Source organism: Lutjanus erythropterus, chromosome 12, assembly GCF_056507025.1.
Source record: "Lutjanus erythropterus isolate fLutEry1 chromosome 12, fLutEry1.hap2, whole genome shotgun sequence".
Classification (NCBI taxonomy): Eukaryota; Metazoa; Chordata; class Actinopteri; order Lutjaniformes; family Lutjanidae; genus Lutjanus; species Lutjanus erythropterus.
The window spans coordinates 3,240,191-3,261,852 of NC_139328.1; the positions used below are offsets into that span (position 1 = coordinate 3,240,191).

At 38.3% G+C, this 21,662-nt stretch overlaps 2 protein-coding genes across 5 annotated transcripts; one reads left to right on the forward strand and one right to left on the reverse strand.

The window, feature by feature from the left end:
* The first annotated feature begins 206 nt into the window (after nt 1-206).
* On the forward strand, nt 207-10,594 carry mier1b (mesoderm induction early response 1b, transcriptional regulator). Of its 3 annotated transcripts, none has more exons than XM_084731463.1 (13): nt 207-317; nt 1,104-1,128; nt 2,997-3,145; nt 3,371-3,556; nt 3,668-3,797; nt 3,897-3,964; nt 4,550-4,622; nt 4,758-4,909; nt 5,878-5,959; nt 7,163-7,257; nt 7,580-7,707; nt 9,448-9,575; nt 9,721-10,594. In XM_084731463.1, the coding sequence occupies exons 1-13, from the start codon at nt 309-311 to the stop codon at nt 10,056-10,058; spliced, it is 1,563 nt and encodes a 520-aa protein (XP_084587589.1). In that variant the 5' UTR covers nt 207-308; the 3' UTR covers nt 10,059-10,594. The 3 variants fall into 3 exon arrangements, with proteins under 3 accessions (XP_084587589.1, XP_084587592.1, XP_084587591.1); XM_084731466.1 differs by having other exon boundaries at nt 7,661-7,707; XM_084731465.1 differs by lacking the exon at nt 207-317 and adding an exon at nt 347-1,003.
* A 2,156-nt stretch (nt 10,595-12,750) lies between these two features.
* On the reverse strand, nt 12,751-21,385 carry LOC146317321 (nucleotide sugar transporter SLC35D2-like). Of its 2 annotated transcripts, none has more exons than XM_084731468.1 (13): nt 21,246-21,385; nt 17,911-17,944; nt 17,733-17,819; nt 17,578-17,645; nt 17,415-17,486; nt 16,571-16,639; nt 16,380-16,482; nt 14,667-14,759; nt 14,514-14,581; nt 14,349-14,427; nt 14,177-14,259; nt 13,168-13,220; nt 12,751-13,054 (listed from the first exon to the last, which is right to left on the reverse strand). In XM_084731468.1, exons 3-13 carry the CDS (start codon nt 17,817-17,819, stop codon nt 13,044-13,046), a joined length of 786 nt encoding a protein of 261 aa, XP_084587594.1. In that variant the 5' UTR covers nt 17,911-17,944; nt 21,246-21,385; the 3' UTR covers nt 12,751-13,043. The 2 variants fall into 2 exon arrangements, with proteins under 2 accessions (XP_084587594.1, XP_084587593.1); XM_084731467.1 differs by lacking the exon at nt 21,246-21,385 and adding an exon at nt 18,827-19,056.
* Nucleotides 21,386-21,662: the final 277 nt, after the last annotated feature.

Below are 21,662 nucleotides of genomic sequence, written 5' to 3' on the forward strand. Positions count from 1 at the left end.
GATTTTGCAAAAAAATTCTTCACAACTGTGTGATTTCCAGACAAACTCCGAACAGATTTTGGACATCCATAACAGAAACTACCATTCACATCAGTGTTTCTCTTAATTTTATTATTCATTTCAACAAGTTTCTGAATGAGTTTAAAAGAAATTTCCTTAACTTTGTGCGCACAATAACACATGAACGTCTCACGGCAACACATCCATGCCCTCCTTTGCAGCGTTATGTTCTCGTTACTGCAGGTGGGCGGGGCTCTACATCCGGGCACTTCGGCTGACCCCTGACGTGACCCTGCAGGATTGCAAACATGGCGGAGGTAAGAAAGTGAAATAAATATTAGGAAAAAATAATTTTGTACCGCAGGATAGTTAGCTCAGTCGAATGTGAACACCGTGTGTGCGTTGAAGCTTTAATACACGAAATGAAGAATCCGCTGTTTGCGTCGCTTGATAGCAGCCGTTTCTTGACACCAGAATGTTTAGTAAACTTCGGATTTAGCTAACGTTAGTTAGCAGCGTTAGCCCTGACGGAGGGTAGCTGCGGCGTTAGCGATGTTACTTGGCGGTTTTGTTTAAGAACACTTAACTATACACATTAGCGTTTTTAATTAGATGTGTAGCGGTAGTTTCGTGGCCAGAGATATTTTGTGTGTTGTTTTGTAGCGTTTGTTGCAGGCGGTTGATACCAAGCTTAACTTGGACGCGTTAGCTAAATCTATAAAGGAGAATTAGCTTGTAATCTGTAATGTAAGTTAGCCAGTTGAAGTTAATTAACCCAGTAAGCGCTCGTCTGCTGTAGCTAACTGGTTGAAAGCAGGCGGTGAATCTCGCTGTTCCTCTGGTGTTCAGATGCGGTGTAAATGTTCACACAGGAAGTCCTGACTGTCTTCTTTGTTTCTTTTCTTGTTAAACTGCTCTCAGTTTTAGGGCTCAGGGTCGAGCGCGCTTTTTTTTTTTTTTCCTCAGCTCACATTTATGTTTTCCCGCAGATCAACTTCTACATGTCAGCGTACATACAGTGTGACTGTACATGTACCGTTAATGAGATATTTTTCCTCTGAAGCTGTTAACTTTTATTTATGTCCCTCTTTTCCGTTTTCCAGCCCTCCCTCGGGAATTCGAGCCCAGGTACAAAAAGTTTGAGCTTGTTTGTTTGTTGTTGTCACAGATTGGCACAGATAACATCCAAAAGTATATTATTACTAATTACAAATACTTGCTCATCAAATATATGAAAACACACATGCAGAATTCTTATATTAGAAAATATCTTTAATTAAAAAACAAGTTATTTGAATACACAAAAGTACATTCTTTAGAAACATATGATCAGATTTTAGGCATTTAGTAGCTTCAGTAGGGGTCTGACCTTAAAGGAACAATATGTAAGAATTTAATACATGAAACTAAAATTAGCAATATGTGAAAAAAATAACCTTTTGATGTGATTTTATAAATGTTCAACTGGCCTCTGTTGCTCCCTAAAGCTATGTTCAGTTTTAGAATAAACTCACACATTAAATAATGTTGTTTTTAAGTTGTTCAAATATAAGCTCTATATGTATCTTGCAAACTGCATTTTTTCCCGCTTATTACTTATATACTCATAAGTAATTAAGTACACATTTTAAATACATTGAGTTGAATTACAATACTGTAATACAATACTGTTTATTATTCCAATAACTAAATTATAGCAGATGTATATCTATGATGATGTATTTTACCAGAAGAGAAAAAAAAAAACATTTGAAGAGTCTTAACTGCTGTTAATTTATATTTTAATTGGGATGTCAGTCAGATTTTGTTCAGTCAGAGCTTTTAAATATGAAATAATCTGTCTTTGCTCACTACATCATAGCCTTTCTTACCCGTAGGTGTCCAGAAAACTCCTGCAGGCCTGTTCAGTTGCAAATCGTGCCAGATTTGAAAAAAGTATAGTTCCAGGGATGTTTACATTTTGTATGTCTGACCTATAAAGCTAGAAATTAAATAATAAATTATTTTTCGCGATTGAAAGAAACTACGACAGGGAAAAAAATGCAGTCCTATTCCAGTGTTGGATTTCATTCTTTTAAATTCAGTTTGACTCACTAAATTCCTTTTGCTTAAACAGCCTCTGTTAAAACTTTTTAATAAAATAAGTTTCTCTGTGCTTCACAACAGATGTAATCTATGAATAAGCTAATTAGCCTACTAGTAAACAAGTATTAATAAACAATGTAAACACCCATAAACATAGAATCTTAACAGGTTATTTAGATAAAATCACAATAACATATTTTTGACGTATTTATACATGATAAAAGATAATGAACAATGTGATATTATTGGCTCTCTTATCAGTATCGGCCATGAGAAGCTGGTAATTATTATTTATCAGTATTGGCTGAAAAAAATTAATTTCATGCATCCCCACCAGATCCTGAAATCATGTCTGACTTGATTGACAGTCTTATACTTAAAGACATCTATAAATAAGACAAATATAATTATTTAATAGTTATTGTTATTAACAATATCAACAATAATAAACAATACTACAGTAACACTTAATTAAAGTAAATATTTTCTGATGGTTTGTTGACACTTAATTTTTGTAAGCAGGTAATTTATTTATTCAGACTAGGAAAGGGTGATAAGATTAGGCTGTAATATATTGTGGGACAACATGATGTTGGCTTTAATTAGAGATTTTTTCCATAGTGTCTTTAGCCTCGTAGCAGTCCCTTTAATATTTTTGGCTGTATTAGGTCAGTGTAGGAAACATTACTTTATGTTATTGTTAGATTTAAAGGATTTTTGGATGATTTTAGCCTTATCACCCACCCCAATACCTGAATATATCTGTAAACTATGTAGATATCCAAACAAAAAATACTGATTAGACTGTTGCTGGATTTTGTTCATAATTTCCTTGAGTAAATGTTTTGATTCAGTGATACTTTCACTCTAAATTTGCACCATTGTTTTAATTTTTGTGGTTACTTTTCTAGGAGGTTCAGCAGGTTCCGATGACCATGATTTCGACCCATCAGCAGACATGCTTGTCCATGACTTTGATGATGAACGCACCCTGGAGGAAGAGGAAATGTTGGAGGCAGCAGATGAGACCAACGCCAACGAGATTGAAGATCTTGCACGGGTCAGTTTCAGGCTTTGGGGTTTGTCTGCCCGGTCTGGTCATAAGCTTTGCATCATTTTAACACTCTAATCAATCAATTTGCAAATAAATGGCAGGTTCAAGTCCTGAATTTTTAATTTTGTTCTTTAGATGTAGACCAAAATTATTCATAAAGACATCAGACTGTTTGGTGTAAGTTTGTTTAATTTCACGGTTTAGAAAACAATGTCACTTTTCTTTCAACAGGAGGGAGAGATGCCCATTCATGAGCTGCTGAATCTGTACGGTTATGGCAGCGGTTCACCAGCAGATGAGGATGAAGAGGAGGAGGAAGAAGCAGAGGAAGAAGAGGATGATGATGATGAGGATGAGGAAGAGGACTTAGACAATGATGAAAGCAGCAGAAGCACTGGCGAGTTGAAAAGAAATGAGGTATGTCTGTGTTTCTGCGGTCTCTTCACAGTGATGCGGTTTGTGTAGTCGTGATATATTTTGTTGTCTTGACTGTTTTGTGTAACTTCACCATCGTTCGTGTTTTCTCAGGGTGAGGGTGTCAAGAACTCATCAGGGCGGGGGGACGAGGCCCAGGCGACCCCCGAGGGTCGCACACGCTCAGTCCGCTCCCTTGGAACCGCAGAACTCATTCGACCCCAGAAACTCAAGTACTTTGAAAGTATGTGTCGTCTTTCCTCGTTTTCTTTACGTTCATGTCTGAAGTAGAAAACACTGCAGATTCTCTCGTGAGATTTATTGTTCATTCCTTGTGTCTCAGGTAATAATGACGTGGAGGAGGAGTCAGATGAAGATGAGGACTATGTTCCATCTGAAGACTGGAAAAAGGTACTTCATTTATCAGACACTTGTACTGTCAGAGTACAGCTGGATTTATACTTTGCTACTTAAACACAGTATAATATAATGTAATGTAATGTAATGTCAGGATTTTTTGATTTGAACTTTTTGTGTGTTCATGTTTGTTGAATTCTTTTGACTTTTAGAAATGTACAGCTATCAAAGTTGGCTGTCACTGATGGATTTGTGGCTTTTAAAAAATACACTGCTGGGGCTGCAGCTATTAGTTATTTTAGTAATTGAGTATTCTAATGATTATTCAGATAATACATACTTTTGTTTTATTAAAGAACAATAATAAATGTACAAGAGACAATTATACAAGTCTCCTAAACAAATGAACGGCTGTCCTTTGCAGATATAATATACCCTATTATAGTATACTATAATAAATATTGATATTTCTACACTATACATAGACAATCTACAGGCTTTGTGTGTAAGTGAAGGCAGCACATATCACCAAAGTTTGTTTGGTTCAAGCAGGTTTTTAATTTTTAATTTTTTTATGACTATAATTAAGACATAATTGCCAGCCAGTCTAACCTGTTCTGCTTCTGTTACTCTCAACAGGAAATCATGGTGGGTTCCATGTATCAGGCAGAAACACCTGTTGGTTTGTGTAAATATAAAGACAATGAAAAAGGTAAGTTTGCTGTTTGTTGTCTCGCTGCCAGCATTCACATATTTCAGCTGTGTGTGTGTGTGTGTGTGTCACAGGCGGTACAGTAGACAAAGGGCTGACCTCCTGTTTCCTGTTTTCTTTGAATTTGTCGTGCAGTTTATGAAAATGATGACCAGTTGTTGTGGAACCCTGAGTGTCTTCCTGAAGGCAAAGTGGTGGAGTTCTTGACGGAGGCATCGAGGCGGACGGGAGAGGAGAAGGGAGTGGATGCAATCCCAGAGGGATCTCATATCAAAGATAATGAACAGGTGACAACAACATGTCTGTAGCTTATATTCGAGGATAAGACCAAAGTCTATATTTTTCTCAGTGTAAACAAATCCAAGGAAAAGACCAAAACCAACAGTAAACTGATTCTTTTATTGTCTGTGTAGCCAAAGCCTGAAATATCTTATTCATCTGTACCATAGATCTTACAGTGAGAGATGCTCTGATCCCATTTCTTCCTTACTGATACCAAATCTGTTACCTTTTTTAAAAATATATATATTTATTGGGCCTTTAGCCTTTATTTAGATAGGACAGCTGAAGTTAGGACAGGAAAGGAGGAGAGAGAGTCGGCTGGTGTAGTTTATTGCAAGCAATTCTCGTTTGGATGTGAGGAAGAGAATAATTACTTGTATGATACATATATATTTACATTTTCATAACCACTCGTTAGCTTGAGAAAACAGAGTTGTTACAATCGTGGCAATGTTACATTTGTACCAGTTCTCCGATGAAACTACCGTCCCCGAGCGCTCCATAACTAATTTCTCTGTATGAATCTTGTGCAGCTACATGTGTAGGCTTCCCCAGAGGATCACCGGTACCTGTGAATGTTGTTTTGGACATGGAGTCATTGTATTGCTACATTTGGCAAAATATATTTATATAAATAATAATATAAATATATTTTGTCACTGTTGAACTTTAGTACCATCTGCAGGATTTTAAGATGTATGACATTTATTCTACCAAGACCAAATGCCCCATCTCTCTGTTCATGAAGTGAAAAATAATTGTATTTGTGCCATGATTCATGTCCGCCAAGTTTGGTGAAAATCAGGCCAGTAGTTTTTTCATAATCCTGTCGATAAACTAAAAACGTAACCTCCTTGGCGGAGTTAGTAATGCCAGCTTGATGCTTAAAATGAAATGTAATCATGCCATATTAGATATTCATAGCTGTTCATCTGGTTGATGTAAACCTTTTTGATCATTTGTTTCCCTGCAGGCTTTGTATGAGCTGGTGAAATGTGACTTTGACACAGAGGAAGCTTTAAGAAGACTTAGGTTTAATGTAAAAGCAGCCAGAGGTAAGTGGACCATCAAGTCCTTCAGGACTCCCTAAAAACTTGGTATTTCACCTGGATGGACGTGGTTTTCTAGGACGTAGCATTGCACGCTACAGCTAACTCTGTGACGGCCTGTCAGCCCGTGCTCTGAACGAACATACACAATATGAGATCATTTTCTTTAATGCATGTCAAGTGTGAAGGCATGCAGAAAACACTATTCATGTTTTGTTTGGTCTCATGCTTACATACATGGAAATTGATCATGTGTCTTTAAGCCTGTTTGGGCTGGAAGATACTAACTTATATTTATGTCAGAATACATGTGGACAAAATTTAGTCCATCTAGATCTCAATGTATTTTAGCACTATGTCGTTGTACTTATTTGTAGTATCTGTACAGAAAAGGAAAAAATCCACACACCAGTTAAGCGCATTTACTGGTGTGACGTTTTGAGTTCTTGGCCTCAGACTGCATCTGTGTAGTCTGAGGAGGAGCCAATAGCTCTTCGCATTCACAACACATTTATTGGCGTGACTTTTCGAGCTCAGACATCCTGAGGAAGAGCCGACAGCTCAAAACGTCGCGCCAGTAAATGTGTTGAACGGGAGCTCTTTTGGTTTGTGGATTTTTTTTCCCTTTTCTGTTCAGATATTTTTGTGATCCAGCACCAAACCATTGAGCTCAGGGATGTGTGTCTTTGTCACATTGTTTTACACATTTGTAGAATAACATGATGTCACATTGAGAGTTTATTAACAGTCAGGTAAAAGACACTTGAAAGTCTGCAGAGAAGTCTAGTCACAGTTGCAGCTGCATGAGTAGTTCAAGGAATAAAAAAAGATCTTAGGTGTATCTATGTAAAATTGATGATCATAATAAAAAAAAAAAATCAGCTCTGTTTGAGGTTACAGTCAGGTCTGTATGTTTAATCTTTACGTTAAAGCAAAAATCAAGTTCATAAACAACCTTTAAGGTTCCGATTTTGCTGACTTGCCCAAAAAGTGACAAGCCGACCTGAAGTGAGGCAACCCTCTGTGCGACTCGACATAAGGCCCTGTCTTTGGGTGAAATACCAAGTTTTCTGGGAATCCCAAAGTCCTTCTCATGTTTACCTTAAGTTGTTTCTGATGTATCATGTTTTGGTGCAGTATGTAACTTGGATCATCTGATTTAAGAAGGTCTTTCAGATGTGACATTAACACGTCTTCTCTCTGTGACAGAGGAGCTTTCTGTCTGGACTGAAGAGGAATGTAGAAATTTTGAACAAGGACTAAAAGCTTATGGCAAAGACTTTCATTTAATACAGGCCAACAAGGTAAGAGAAGTCTTTAAAACTCACGTTAATACACCATTTCTGATCGATAATGTTAAATATGATGATGACATTCATTTTAAATTCATGTTGATGTCTTTGCTGTCATGTGGCTTTTTAATGCTCACGGTTGAAATCGGCTACATTTCAACCTTGTTGCATTTTGAGACAAATCAAATTTCTTCGTTTTTACAGTGTCTGTAGATCACATGACTTTTGTCAAAGCAATAATTTGATTTGTCTCGTATTTGAAACTGTACTGAATCACTGTCTTCAGACGATGGTAATAATGGTTATTTCATGTCTGCTGAATTAAATCTTTCAGGTGAGAACTAGGTCTGTAGGAGAATGTGTGGCCTTTTATTACATGTGGAAGAAGTCTGAGCGTTATGATTTCTTTGCACAGCAAACCAGACTTGGGAAAAGGAAATACAACCTTCACCCTGGTGTCACGTAAGTTTAAAAAAAATACATGTGTACAGCTGTGAAAGACATTTCTAATACAGACATTTAAATTATTAATGGAAGAAACTGTTTCAGGTTGATGTGTTTTATTGTTTGTTTTTTCTAATAATCCAAAAGAAATTTCATGATTCAAAGCCACAATACAAACGTCAAACATTCTGATGTAAACAGATTTTGTTCAGTCACTGGTGGGTCCTTTTTGCAGACACACAGTATACATGAAGCTTTGCTCGAATAGATCTTAAATTAGTGAAATAAGACGCGAGTTTGCCTTTGAGAGAACAAACTGCGATAACAAATTTCAGTGGATTTTAAAGGGATAGTTCAGATTATTTGATATCGGGTAGATAGTCAGTGTATTAGTTACAGTAGATGCCTGTCAGGACGCCCTCAGTTAGGAGAAGCAGAGAGGAGCACAGAGGCTAAGCAATGACCTGCTGTGGACGGGATCAGCAACAAAACATATTTGAACCACTTAATAAAAGTTCCTTCTAAAAAATTCAATGTCAGTTAAAGTGTAGACTTTATTCAGGACATTTTCATCACTTTACCTCCCAGAACATGTGAGTTGCTCGTCTACTGCTTCCTTGATCTGTTAGTTTCTTTGTGTTGTTTTGTGACTTTGGTGAATTGAAAGTGTCCTTGTAAAATGCAGAAGTCACACAACAACACAAACTAACAGATGGAGGCAGCAGTAGACGAGCAGGTCCGGGTTCTGTGAGCTGAAATCAGTTTGTTGCTTTCATGCTTGTACACCTCTGTGCTTCTACAAACAGGATGCATGTCAACTGCCAGCTATACTGTAGGTAATACACTGGCTATTGATAAGTACTTCATACGAACTCACTCACAATAATCTGAACTATCCCTTTATGATGATAGATAATCATCATGTGTTGGAAAGATCATTCAGGAATGACTTCGAAGTGCATGTTGTATATTTTGGAATGGGTACATGTGTTCGTATGCTTTCCCTGCGCGTGGTGTCTTTTGTACAGATGTCATAGATAATGATAAAAACGATTTTTAGCAGCTTTATTTTAATATAAATCCATTCTAATTTAGTTGAAATACTTCAGTAAGTCACTAAAATGTATTTCTACTGTGCATTGATTCTCCAAATCTATGATTTAATTTGAATTTTGATTTAAAGGCCACAATTCGTTTTGATTTATTGATGTAAACATTATTTTTGTTAGAGTCTTGATTTGTAAAGATACACACATCATTGGGTTTATGCTCAAATAACTGTCATTTACATTTTTAAATTCCTCTTTAAAAAGATCATGTGATATAACGGCTGGTAAGGCGCACTCTGTCGTCTTTGAAGTGTATTTTTCTTAGGATGTGTACTGGAGAAAGAAAATTGGGAGAGTGGGTTTTATTGAATATTGAAATTGAAAGCTCATTTTGATGCATTTTTCGATTCAGTATTGAAATTGTGATGTACAATTAGTGTAATGTAAAAATAAAGCTAACTAAAGCGGTTAAAGCTGGGACTAACACCTGACCTCATGGTTCCCACGAGACTCTTAACATGTTGCAACAAGGAGCTTCTCTGAAAACACTCCGGTTCAATGTTCAGTATATTTCAGCCTCACTTGGACCCACCTGTGATCACTGTTAGGAATAAAACAGACCAGACCACATGCACTTGACTTTTGTTTTAAACCTCATCAAGGCTGTGTGTTTGTGTGTAACGGTTTGTGCGCTGCTGTGTGTCATCAGAGACTACATGGACAGATTACTGGACGAGACGGAGAGCGCGACGTCCAGCCGGGCGGCGTCGCCTCCTCCCACCACCTCCAGCAGCAGCGCCAGCCACTCGGAGCGGGAAGACAGCAGCAGTCAGAACGGTGAGCTGATGAATGCTGACTACTGACAGTATATCAGTGCACACACAAAGGGTTATTACGGCTCTGGCTGCAATAGTTTTTATAATTTGGATGGTCCGACATTTTAATCGTGTCACACCAGTCACCTTTCACTCTTCTTTGACAGGTATTGGAAGCCACAATTCAAACCACCCAGTGGACGGCGCTCAGTTGCCTCCAGCTAATCAAGTTAAAGCTGAGCCAGTTCAGTCAAACGGTCCCTCCCATCCTGTAGTGGAAGCTCCGCCTCCTCCTCCTCCGCCTCCTCCTCCCATTCCAGACAACAACTCCAACGGCTGCAGCCAGCCCAGTGCGCCCAGCCACGACCGAAACGGTTCTCTGGAGCCTCCGCTGGACCACAGAGACACGGCGACGGCACACGAACGGCCGGCCAAGAGATGCAGGACGGAGGCCGAACCGTTGGGCCAAAGTGAGGTGGAACCATCCAGAACGCAGGAGAACTAAAGGATCCAGCGCTCAGTGATGTTGACTAATAGACGCTGAATTAGGGTGAAAAATAGTCCCTACTTCCCCTCTCGTGGGCAGAGGTGAGGGATGATGAGGAAGATGAACCCCTCTTGACCTGTGAGCGCAGAATCTCCTGAAGAGCAAAGACTCACTCTTTGATAAGGTCAAAGGTCACTGAAAGTCACACCTTGAAGAACACAGCCAACCAAACTGCAGCTGATCCTCCAGGAGGGGCAGTGCCCCCCCACCCGTCCCTCCAACCCATCCATGTACTGACTGCCTGCAAAGCTCATCCCAAAGTACCACAACTCCATCATGTCCTACTAAACATCTACCCATCGTCTTTAATCCCTTTTCTGGAGACTGACTGACAAAATTTTGCCAAGAATTTCCTTTTTCTATTTGTACTCAAAGAAAATAAATCACCCGTGATATTTTTTTACACAAGAGATATTTATATTTTTTAACAAAAGAAAACTATGATGGGTAATTGCTGTTCAAGCTATTTGATGAAACGGGGGACATGTTTTAAACGATTATGTGCTTAAGTTGTCAAAAAAAAAAAAGAGGCAAAGTAGGCAAACATGAGACGAGCGAGGCTGGCGCTGTCGCTGGCTCGCTCTTTAGTTGCACTTTGATTGTACGTTTCTCATCTTTATTGATAAGGAGTGGCATCGAAACCCAGCAGAATCACATTTTCACTCCTTCACTTCTGAACCCACTCCGGCCGCTGACATAAATGAAGATGGTCGCCGCGTCTCCACTTACTCCCACTGTACGAAAATGGAGCCAAAGCATCCAAGATACGAGGGGTTACCATCTACACCTCTTTGCCCGTGTTATTTCGTTATTTAATATCTTTTATTTTGAAGCTGCTAAATCAGTAAACGTTGGGTTTTCATTAGTGGTAACTACAGTGCTACAAAAGTACCGAGAGCTGAACATGGACACTTTTAGAAACGCCTTTCTCTCTGCTCTGATGCAAACCTGAGTTCTGTCTCACAACATGCTTATTGGTGGGGGGAAGATAGGGGGTTTTGGCCCCACGGTCCGTGTCAGGCACGACTCGGCGCGTTTAAAGAGGTAGAGTCAGAGTCTGCGCAGTAGTGAGCAACATTAGAGCTGAACAGCTGCGAATTATGACATGGGACCCATTTTTTATAGCATCAGATAACTTATTAAAGACAAACTTGCCATTAAAAACGAATACTTGAACGTACACCGTCATGAGAACTACCTAAAGTTACAGAAACCACCTTTGGGCAAAGTTTATTAGGCGTTTACTTTAATGTTTTAGTTTGGCCCACGTCTCATCTGCTAACATGGGAGGGGGGTGAGGTTTATGACCTATACTGCAGCCAGCCACCAGGGGGCGATCGAGATGTTTTGGCTTCATTTTCTGGGAGCACGGCGTCCATCTTTACGTACGTCAGTGGCTCCGGCGTCTTATTATCATGGCTGTTTGTTTGATTATGATAAATAAACCGATGGGTTAGTCCCCCTGCAGGTTTGTTTGTGTAAAGCAGCTGACATCAGTGATGTCCTGTATTATAACTCATCATGTAGAAGATGGCTGTATTTTTGGATTTTCATGGTCAGTGCTTTGCTCAACGCTTTGGTTTTTACTAGACAGAATGTCCGTGATTTTTAATGTAAAGTTTGTATAGATTTCTTACCTTGAGCAGTTGGTACATTTTTTATAACTGTCTGTTCATCTCTGTATTTTCCGGTCTTCCTCGTAGGCTGTGCTTTTTTTTTCGTTGGGAAATATTTTCGCCTGTGTTGCTCTGAGATGGATGTAATTTAAAAAAAAAAAGAAGAAAGTAGCCATTCCTCTTTCCTTCTCTGTTTGGCAGCACTTCCCTGCTCAGTCTGAAATGTTTGTTGCAGAGCGCCTCATCTTTTGTGCGTTTAAAAGAAAAAGAAAAAAAAAAGCCCCACATTGTGGTTGAGTGTGCTGCTCGCCTTCGGTTTAAAAACCGCTGCTGACTCAAAGTGCTTAGTCCTGACCAACATTCACCGTCTGTCCTCAGTTCAGTGGCTCCAGAGCAGAGCAAGTGGACGTCCAGCAGTTTAAACAGACCAGGTTGACGGACGGGTGTGTGTGTGTGTGTGTGTGTGTGTGTGTGTGTGCGCGCGAGTGTGTGAGCTGGAAGACCTTCATTTGTTTTGGTACAGTAGCTGTTCTGCTTAACGCTTAAGTGTTTTACTTTTTACTCCAGCTTTTGAACTTAACATTCACAAATTTAAGATAAGTTTGTCTCAGATAATGTTGATCCATGTAGTCTTTTCTTTCCCTTTGTTGACAATGATGTTTTTTTGTTTTGTTTTTTTTTTCTCTGTAAATGACGACATGAATAAAAATGAAGTGTATTCCAAGACTGGCTATGAATGGAATAACATTGGCTATATTTAATAAATGTATTAATGAGTCTGAGCTGTTGTATTGTGGATTTTCAAACTCGGCAGACTTGAAAACAACAAAAACGCAACACTAAATTATTAATGAATTAATTTCTAGTTTTTCAGACGGAGGAGAGGCTGGATTTTGTCTCTTTCTCTAACGAGTATTTTGGTCAGGAAAGGATCGAATAAAAGTCAGTGGAGAAAAGTAAATGGTCACAAATACAAAAAAAATTATTACAAATACTTGTTCGATCGAATAATTGTCTTAAAACTGAACAAAAAATGCAAATCTATCCTTTAATTGATTGATTTGTAAAATATAAAAATGTTCATGATTTTGCATTAAATCAGTAAAATATAATTATAAAACTTAAAGTACCTTAATTATGTCTATAAAATTAAAAAAAGTGTCTCAGAAAACTTTTTAAGCATAAGCAGCATAAATGTGAGCTGAAAAATTACAAAACATTTTAAAAGCATTATTTAAAAAATGGAAGTATCCACATACAGTAAACAGACGACCTGGGATGTGATGTGGACGTACGAAGTTCTTCAGTGTCGGTCGGGACTCTGAGTTTACGCCTTTTCTGTTAAATTTAATGCAAAACATTTCAGTTTATAGTTTGTTTGTTCTGTTCTAATAAAAAAAAACCTGCAAAACCTGATGAAACGAGTTAAAGAGGTTTTGAACTTTTCTTACTTGTTTGTTCTTGTGTGAAGGTGATGTAGGAGTAAACCAGGCTGCCGGCAATACTGTGAGAAACAAACATGACACAATCTGTTACCGGGCAGAAAATTACTGAGGAGTATCAGAATGGGCATGAAGGAAAAACAAGAGGAGGAAGGAAATTTAAGAATTATGTGAGAATCAAGTCAAGTTTTTGGTGTTTAGAGTCAGGCATAGAAAAAAAATGTTGAGAGGAGAAAGATTTATTTTACATTTTTATAATAAAGTCAAAATGTTTAAAATACCAACTTTATTCTCAATATTTCAACATTATTCTCAGCATTTTGATTTTATTCTCAACTTTGGAACTTTCTTGACATTTCAGCTTTATTTGCAACATATCTACTATTCTCATGATGTCTACTTTATTCTCAGCATTTCAACTTTATTCCCAACATTTTGATTTTATTCAACATTCCTACTTTAGTCTCTGAATTTTGACTTTATTCTTTACATTTCAACATTCTCAAATTTGCAGCTTTTTTGACATTTCGATATTATTCTCAATATTTCAACTGTATTCCAAACATTTTGACTTAAGTCTTGACATTTTTCTTGACATGTTAACTTTGTTACTTTACTTTTGACATTTTCACTTTATTCTCAATATTAAATAAATAATAGACTGTTCTCAACATTTCAACTTTATTCTTAGAACTTTTAACTTTATTCTTGACATTTCAACTTTATTCCCAACATTTTGACTTAAGTCTTGACATTGTGACTTTTTTCTTGAGATTTTAACTCTATTATTAAAATTCAAAATTTTTTGATTCATGTTTTTCTTATGCCTGACGCTAAGACTAAATGTTTGACTTAAGTCTCAACATTTCAATATACATTTATTCTTGATATTTCTCCAAATTTTAAAAAAATCATTAATATCACCCTAATACTCTGTGGGGGAAAACAGCAGATCCACATCTGGTGTGTGTGTGTGTGTGTGTGTGTGTTTGTGTGTGTGTGTGTGTGTGTGTCTCACCTGATGTTCAGACCGATGAAGTTAGTCCAGGTGAAGATGTAGTCTCCACCAAACACCATCCCGATGTAGGTCACGAGGATATTCTGCAGGAACCACAGACAGAGTCACCGCACACGTTCATGAATGTTATCAGGCTGGTCACGGAGGGCGGCGCCGGCGTGATGTCACTCACCTTAATGCAGCCGATGATGGAGGTGGTGAGCGCCGAGTTGTGCTGCGTGCACAGCATGATGGAGTACATTAAGACGAAGCTGTACGACACAGTGAAGGAGAAGTAAGAGGAGAGCAGCCATGTGAGGGGTGACATCTACTAACGAGTGATGGATCTGGAGTTTACCCCATGACACTGGAGAGAAGAAACTGCACAACAAACAGCTGATCGGACCATCCGTCATACTCCAACGCCTGCACACACACACAGAGCACATTCTCAACACTAGAACACGACTTGTCAAACACTAAATTATACATTTGCATTAAAAAATCTTACCATTTGCAAGTCCCCGGAGTAATAAGCGTATGCTGAAGTGGGGAAAATCATGATTAAAGCGTTGTAGTAGAGGAGCCCATATTTTCCCAGCTCCTATAAGAACAGAAACACACAGCGTTAACCTTTGACAAATGATGCAGGGAAGAAGCAACACACAACGATTCATTTTTACCGATATCGGTCACAGGTGTAGTGCCGCCGGACGCTCCGCCACTTTTTTTTCACACTGGTTTTGGGTTTTTTTTGAAGGGCTTGAAGATCAAATCATAAAGACTCCGATCAGACAGAGCAAAGTTTTTGCAGTTGTTTTCTTTTTGATGAGAAAAGTGTGATGCAGACTCACAGCTGAAGAGAGAGAGAGAGAGAGAGAGCGCAAGAGAGAGAGAGAGAGAGAGAGAGAGAGAGAGAGAGAGCGAGAGAGAGCGAGAGAGAGCGAGAGAGAGAGAGAGAGAGAGAGAGAGAGAGAGAGAGAGAGAGAGAGAGAGCTCTGATGTGGCCTGACTGCAGAAACTTTTCATAAATTCAGTCTCACATTTGATCCCGTGGTCAATTATCGTTGACTAATGCATGTCGGAAAATAACGAAACTCGATTAATGAACCCCGTCACAATCCTGTCGATTGAAAAGCAAACGTGAAAACAAACTCTAGAGCTGCTGATTCATAGATAAGAGCTCTAGAAGAACGATGTAGAGAGGAAATGAAACGTCAGCGACAGGATGACGACTCAAGCAGCGTTTCCCAAACTTTTTTCTTGGAGACCATCACAACCCAACAATGCATAAATAACCGTTTTTACTTCCATTTAATCGATTATTATTTTGATGATCAATTCATCAGTTTGAGTCATTTTTAAAGAAAAAACACAAATTTCTCTGATTCCAGCTTCTTAAATGTGAATATTTTCTTCTTTCTTTACTCCTCTCTGACAGTAAACTGAATATCTTTGAGTTGTGGACAAAACACTGATCAACATTTTCTAACATTTTATGAACGAAACAAGTAATTGATTAGTGGAAAAATTATTGCCATATTGATCACTTGTTGAAAAACAGATCCAAACATGTGAAAACAGGTTCCACCTTTTTTCATATGTTTGGATCCATTTTTCAACTGACATGATTGTGACATGATTAAGTAATCAATTTTAATTATTTTCTGACACTTTATGGACCAAACCACTAGTCGATTAGTGGAAAAATGATTGCCAGATCGATATTTTTCACCATTTTTCACTAACAGCTGATCGATCAGTCATGAATATAATGAACAGATTAATTGATGCATGTTATTTGCAAACATATAAACATGTTTAATACTTTATAAATGAGAAATAAATGGCTGAGTTTGTCTCATCTGGAAAACAATATAGAACATTTTAGACTGCTGAATTATCAGAATATCATAACTACATGTATTCCATTGCCTTTTTATTTAATTAGAGACCCAAATAAAATCTCGTGTGACCCACCTATGGGTCCTGAACCAGTGTTTGGGAATGACTGGACCAAACCACTGAATGGGTCACAAGAACAAACAGGTTTGTAGACATTTTTTTTCTATTCAACCCGTGTTTGTTGCATCTATATAATGTTATTATTGATAGTTTTTTAAAGGAATCAATACCAAATGCGTAGCTTGTTAGGATCAATTAATCAACCCGCCCACATCTACATCACACACAGTGACGCAGCGCGATCAGCATCTCTGCTCACCTTGGAGTCGAGTTTCTTCTTCACGTACGCCCCGCTGGCCGCCGTCAGGACGTTGTTCAGCATGATGAACACGTATCCTTCAAGGTCAAAGGCTAAATCAGCGCTACGAAAAAAAACCCGCCACAAAACAGGTCAGAGGTGAGATACACGCTCACGGGGTGTCTGGGAACATCTGAGTGTGGCCGTCTCACCTGGCTGCAACAAAAGCCCCAAAGATCATGGTAAACACTGTGGCTTTAACCGACGTGGAGAAAGTCTTTCTGTGAGGAGAAGAAATGCATTATGGTTATTAAAATCATGCATGTGCAGGTGCAAGAACATTGTCTTAAAGCTACTGCAAGGAACTTTGATATTTTGTTGATTTTGGAGCCTCCTGTGGACAAAACCGGAAGTGTTCCCACTGTAATAACAACAAAATAGACATGTTCCGTGTTTGCAAACGTTACAGGGGGCAAAACATCTTTGCTAGCTGGTCAGCTATCACAGCTGTTGACTTAAATTTTGCATAGTTTTGTGACACAATCATAAAATGCCACGTCAGAGTTGGATCTGTGTAAAATGTTAGTGAACAACAGTTGAAATGAAATCGTTCCACCAAGTTTTCTTCTCGAATAAATGTTTCGATAAAAGGAGCCGAATCAAAAAAACCTTTGTGTTGCTGACGTGTCCTGTTCATTTTGCTCAACTAACCTTATTTTTGTTGGTTATTGAGGCTTTTTATTCTCCTTTATCGACGATATGAGGAACGAGGAATCGAATACATCAATAAATTAATTCTCAATACTGGTGATAAATTACAGGATTATTATATTCTGTATAGGAACACAATGAGCCTGAAATCCAGACAAAAAAATTGTCATTCGTGCTCATACTGCAGGGAGACGCCACCGCAGCAATGGCGGCTTGTTAACTTCTGATAATTCGCCGGATTCGTCCACAGAGGCGTCAGTATTAAATAGAGACTGTTTCATAAGCAGTTAAAAGCTCCTTGTAGTCGCTTTAAATAGTGCTGATGAAAGATGAAGCTTAACTTACTTCAACAAGAGTCCCTCAAACACCATGGTGAGAAAAATACTGAACCTCCTCAAGACTGTAAACATGGGCAAACTAGGAGAAAAGAAAATTATTGTTTCATGTGAAGCAGATTATCTTTGATGTCATATAATCACACACAAATTAATAAATATCGAGCTCTTACTTGAGTCGTTGTGTCCCAAACAGGCCTGATATTTGATTCCCGACATACAGCAGAGGCAGCGGAAACATCTGGAAACATCCATAGAAGCAGCGGTTTTGATGTTTAATACGAGTTCCTTCTCATTGCCACGTATTTCAGTCCAGTTACAGCCTCACCTTGCGCGGTACGCTCAGATCCAGACCTGGAAACGAGATCACACCCAGCATCTTCCCGGTCCTCAGAACGACGATTGTGGCCAACATCTGCAGGGTTATTGAAGCAGCGAGACGCCGAACATCAGGTTCTGTTCACAGGTGAACAGGAAGTATCTGTGACTTACAAGACAAAACTCACCTGTCCGAGTCCGACACATGTTGACGATGGAAATCTGTAAAACATGGAGACGAAATTAGTCAGTAATGAAAAGAATCAACAGCGTAAAGGCAGGGCTGCACCGAGGGCTGAACGTGCTGACTGGCAATATTTGAGGTAATGATCATTTTTACATCATTACTCTTATCTTGACTGAAAAACATTAAAATGACTATAGTGTGATTTTATTTTTGCAGGAATCTTTACCAAAGGAACATGTTGTTTTAAGTCTGTACGATCTGATTTGTAGAACAGGGCTTCTCTAATTAAAAGTTTTTTGACAGTAATTTTTGCCTTTAACAAATATTGCACCTCGAGTGATTTAAAAATTGCAGATAACCATATTGCACCAGTGAGTTCTGTTGCACCAAACTTTAAAACATTAAACCTCCATTTAGTTTTTATTCTAAACCTTGATTAAATTAACTTTAGTTTAAAGGAATAGTCAATATCTACTTACTGTCATGCTGACTGAAGGTTCAGTTTTTTTAATTCACAAAACACTGCTGGAGTTTAAAAATCAGTTATAAGATAGAAAAAGTCCAAATTGTGAGATAAAAAGTCAAAATAATTTAGTTTTTATCTCATAATTCTGACTAAACCATGAGGGTATTTTCTGTTTCAGTGGCAGAAATGAGCTTCCACACACATGAGAAGACTTTGTAAAATCCTGTTCTGTTCCTGAAGTGATTTAACTGTTAAAGTGTAAACAAACTCCTGACAGATTCAGAGTGACACACTTCCTGTCTAAATAAAACCAGAATCCAGTTTAAACCAGCTCCACACTCCACGTCCTGCTGGTTACAGCTGCCATCTTTAAACCTGCTGTCACCGTTGATTTTCAGGCGGTCCAGCGTCCTAAACGAAGCTTCGTGTTGTTCGTACTTTGAACTTTTACCTGTAGTTGGTCAGGACGCTTTTGTTCACAACAACGATGAGAAACGAACTGACGCCGTAAAACGCCGCAGCCAGCAGCTTCAGGACGGCGGAGGACGTGTCTCTGCTGTCCGGTCTGGAGGATGTTCCTTCAGGTGACAAGTTTCTGTCTCCGCCGGGCGCCTGTCGACGTTTATGGAGCTCTGCCATCATTTACTACACACACGAACTTCATACGGAAGCCTGCGAGTTCTCAAGCGCATGCGCACATCTCAGATAAGGTGTCGGCGATAACGGAAATGGAAAGAAGTGAAACATTTTGATTCAGCGACATTCTTCGACCATTCAGGAATATTAAGATAGCACTTAGACAGTTTTAGATTAACATTAAGACTACATCAAATCACACGAAGAGACACCGAATACATACAAAATAAAAATAATAAACCTTAATGTCTATTTAAAATTACACATGACATAAAAAACGTTTAATGTAGTTCTACTTTTGAGTTATTTTAATGGAAGCCCATTTCCGCCACTGAAACAAAAAAATATCCTCATGGTAAATCAGAATTATGAGATAAAAAAAAAAAAAAAAAATCTTATCTCATAATTTTGACTTCAATTTTGACAACTGATCAAACTAAGATCACTATCAATTGTATTAAACCAAAACAGAATGAATTGTGACCTAAAACAATTTAATTTGGATAAAAAAAAATAATAAAATAAAATAAAAAATAAACAGATTGGAAAGGTACAAGATACAAGACTGTATTTAATTACTTTAAGAGTGAAAAAACTACCCATCCCACAATCCAATGCAAATGATACCACTTCTTAAATTTAACCTTTGTTGTTTTTGTAGTGTTTATATTGATAATAAAGGTGTTGGAATATGTTGTAGTTTGTGTTGTGTTTCTATATAGATTATATACACTGCAGCACAACGACCCTATTAGTACCATTCACATTAGCTACCTAACTAGCTAACCTGTTAGCATAACTAGCCGTTCACAGGGGTGGTAAACATTTCCATGGTAACAGCGAGCTTATATATAAATGGCTTATACATGTTTTTAAAGTTTTCTCACAACCTTTAAAATCAAGACGACCCCGTGACGCTTCCGAGACCCACAGTGGGGGTCGGGACCCTAAGGTTGGGAACCAGTGATATAATGTCTACAGTCTATTACCTGTATAGATCCTGTACATTCACTCATGTGACACATACTACAGTACATTAATGAAGACTGTATCAACCAACAGACCTGAAGAGAACAGAAAAGTTTTTAATATTTTAGACTGAAGATTTGGAGAAACTGAAACACCTTTGATTGATTGACTGGTATTGATAATGTTTTAAACATCAATGCAAAAAAAAGTAATTAATACACTGAGTAGTTTCTGAGAAGATTACTTTTACCTAAGTAGTCTAATAGCAACAGTACTTGTAATTAAGTAATATTTTAGTAAGAGTACATGTACTTGAGATTTTCAGTACTCTCTCCACCTCTGCTTTTTGATCCCAGTTGTATCGTGAAACAAATGTCAAGTTTGTCAATTTAAAGGGATAGTTCACCCAAAAATGGAAGTTCAGTCATTATCTGCTCACCCTCATGCTGATTGAAGGTTGGGTTTAGTTTTTTTAGTCCACATAACTCTGCTGGAGTTTCACCGGAAAACTGTCGCAGAATCTCACAAACATTTGAAGTTACATGTTTTCATCCTGAATCTTCACTGTAGATCTTTAGCTTGGAGTCACGTTCACGTGGACACACACACTGAGCTGAGTGTGTGTGTGGTGTGACGGTGTGCAAACAGCATGTTGGGGCTTTAGCAGACTTGAATTTCACCAGACGAGCAGCATGGAGGCATTTCATCTTTTTTTTCCCCCAGTTATTTTTTTATGTTTGAAAACTGGTCACCATTCACTTCCATTGCTTATGAGATTCTGCAAAACTGTTTTCCTGTGAAACTCCAGCAGAGTTTTCTGGACTAACATAATAAACCTGACCTTCAATCAGCATGAGGGTGAGGAGATAGAAGTTTTTAAAAAGTCAAAAAAGTCGCAGTTTGTCGTAAAAAAAACTAAAACTGTGAAACATGCAGAATTAGAAAGACTACACACACTCAGGTATCATAGCTTCAGTGGTGAACTAACACAGCTTCTGTGTGTTTTTCATACTGGGACAGGTTTTTCTTCTTCTTTCGCTTCCTGGCTGATAAAAGGACCTGCAGTTGCTGGATTGAACACTTTGGATAAGATGACTGATCAAGGGACGGCCATGTTGGTGTTGATGATGTATATTGTGCAAGACGAGAGATACGACAAACAGCGACTTCGCTACACTTATAAAATCATCTTTTAAATTGACAAACATCATACATGAAACTCAAGGCACAATTCAAACAGGAACAAAAATTAATTTGGCTCTCACCGTTGACTTCCACTTCATATGTTTCTCCTGTAATAAGGTTCCATAGGGCAAACTGGAAGAGGAGGGTCTTCACCTCTATAAACTGTCAACTACATGTAGATCCTGGAAAGATGTCTGTTACAGTGGTGCCCAACCCTGGTCCTCAGAGCTTCACTGTCCTGCATGTTTTAGATGTTTCTGCTCCAACACACCTGATTCAAATCATCAGGTTGTTATCAGGCTTCTGCAGAGGCTTGATGACGAGCTGATCATTTGAATCAGGTGTGTTGGAGCAGAGAAACATCTAAAACATGCAGGACAGGGGATCCTGAGGACCAGGGTTGGGCACCACTGCTGTAAAAGAATCAAAATATTGGAAAGAATTTGCTCGGAAAATTAACATGAGGGTTTTTGCAACAACAAAAATCATATCAAATA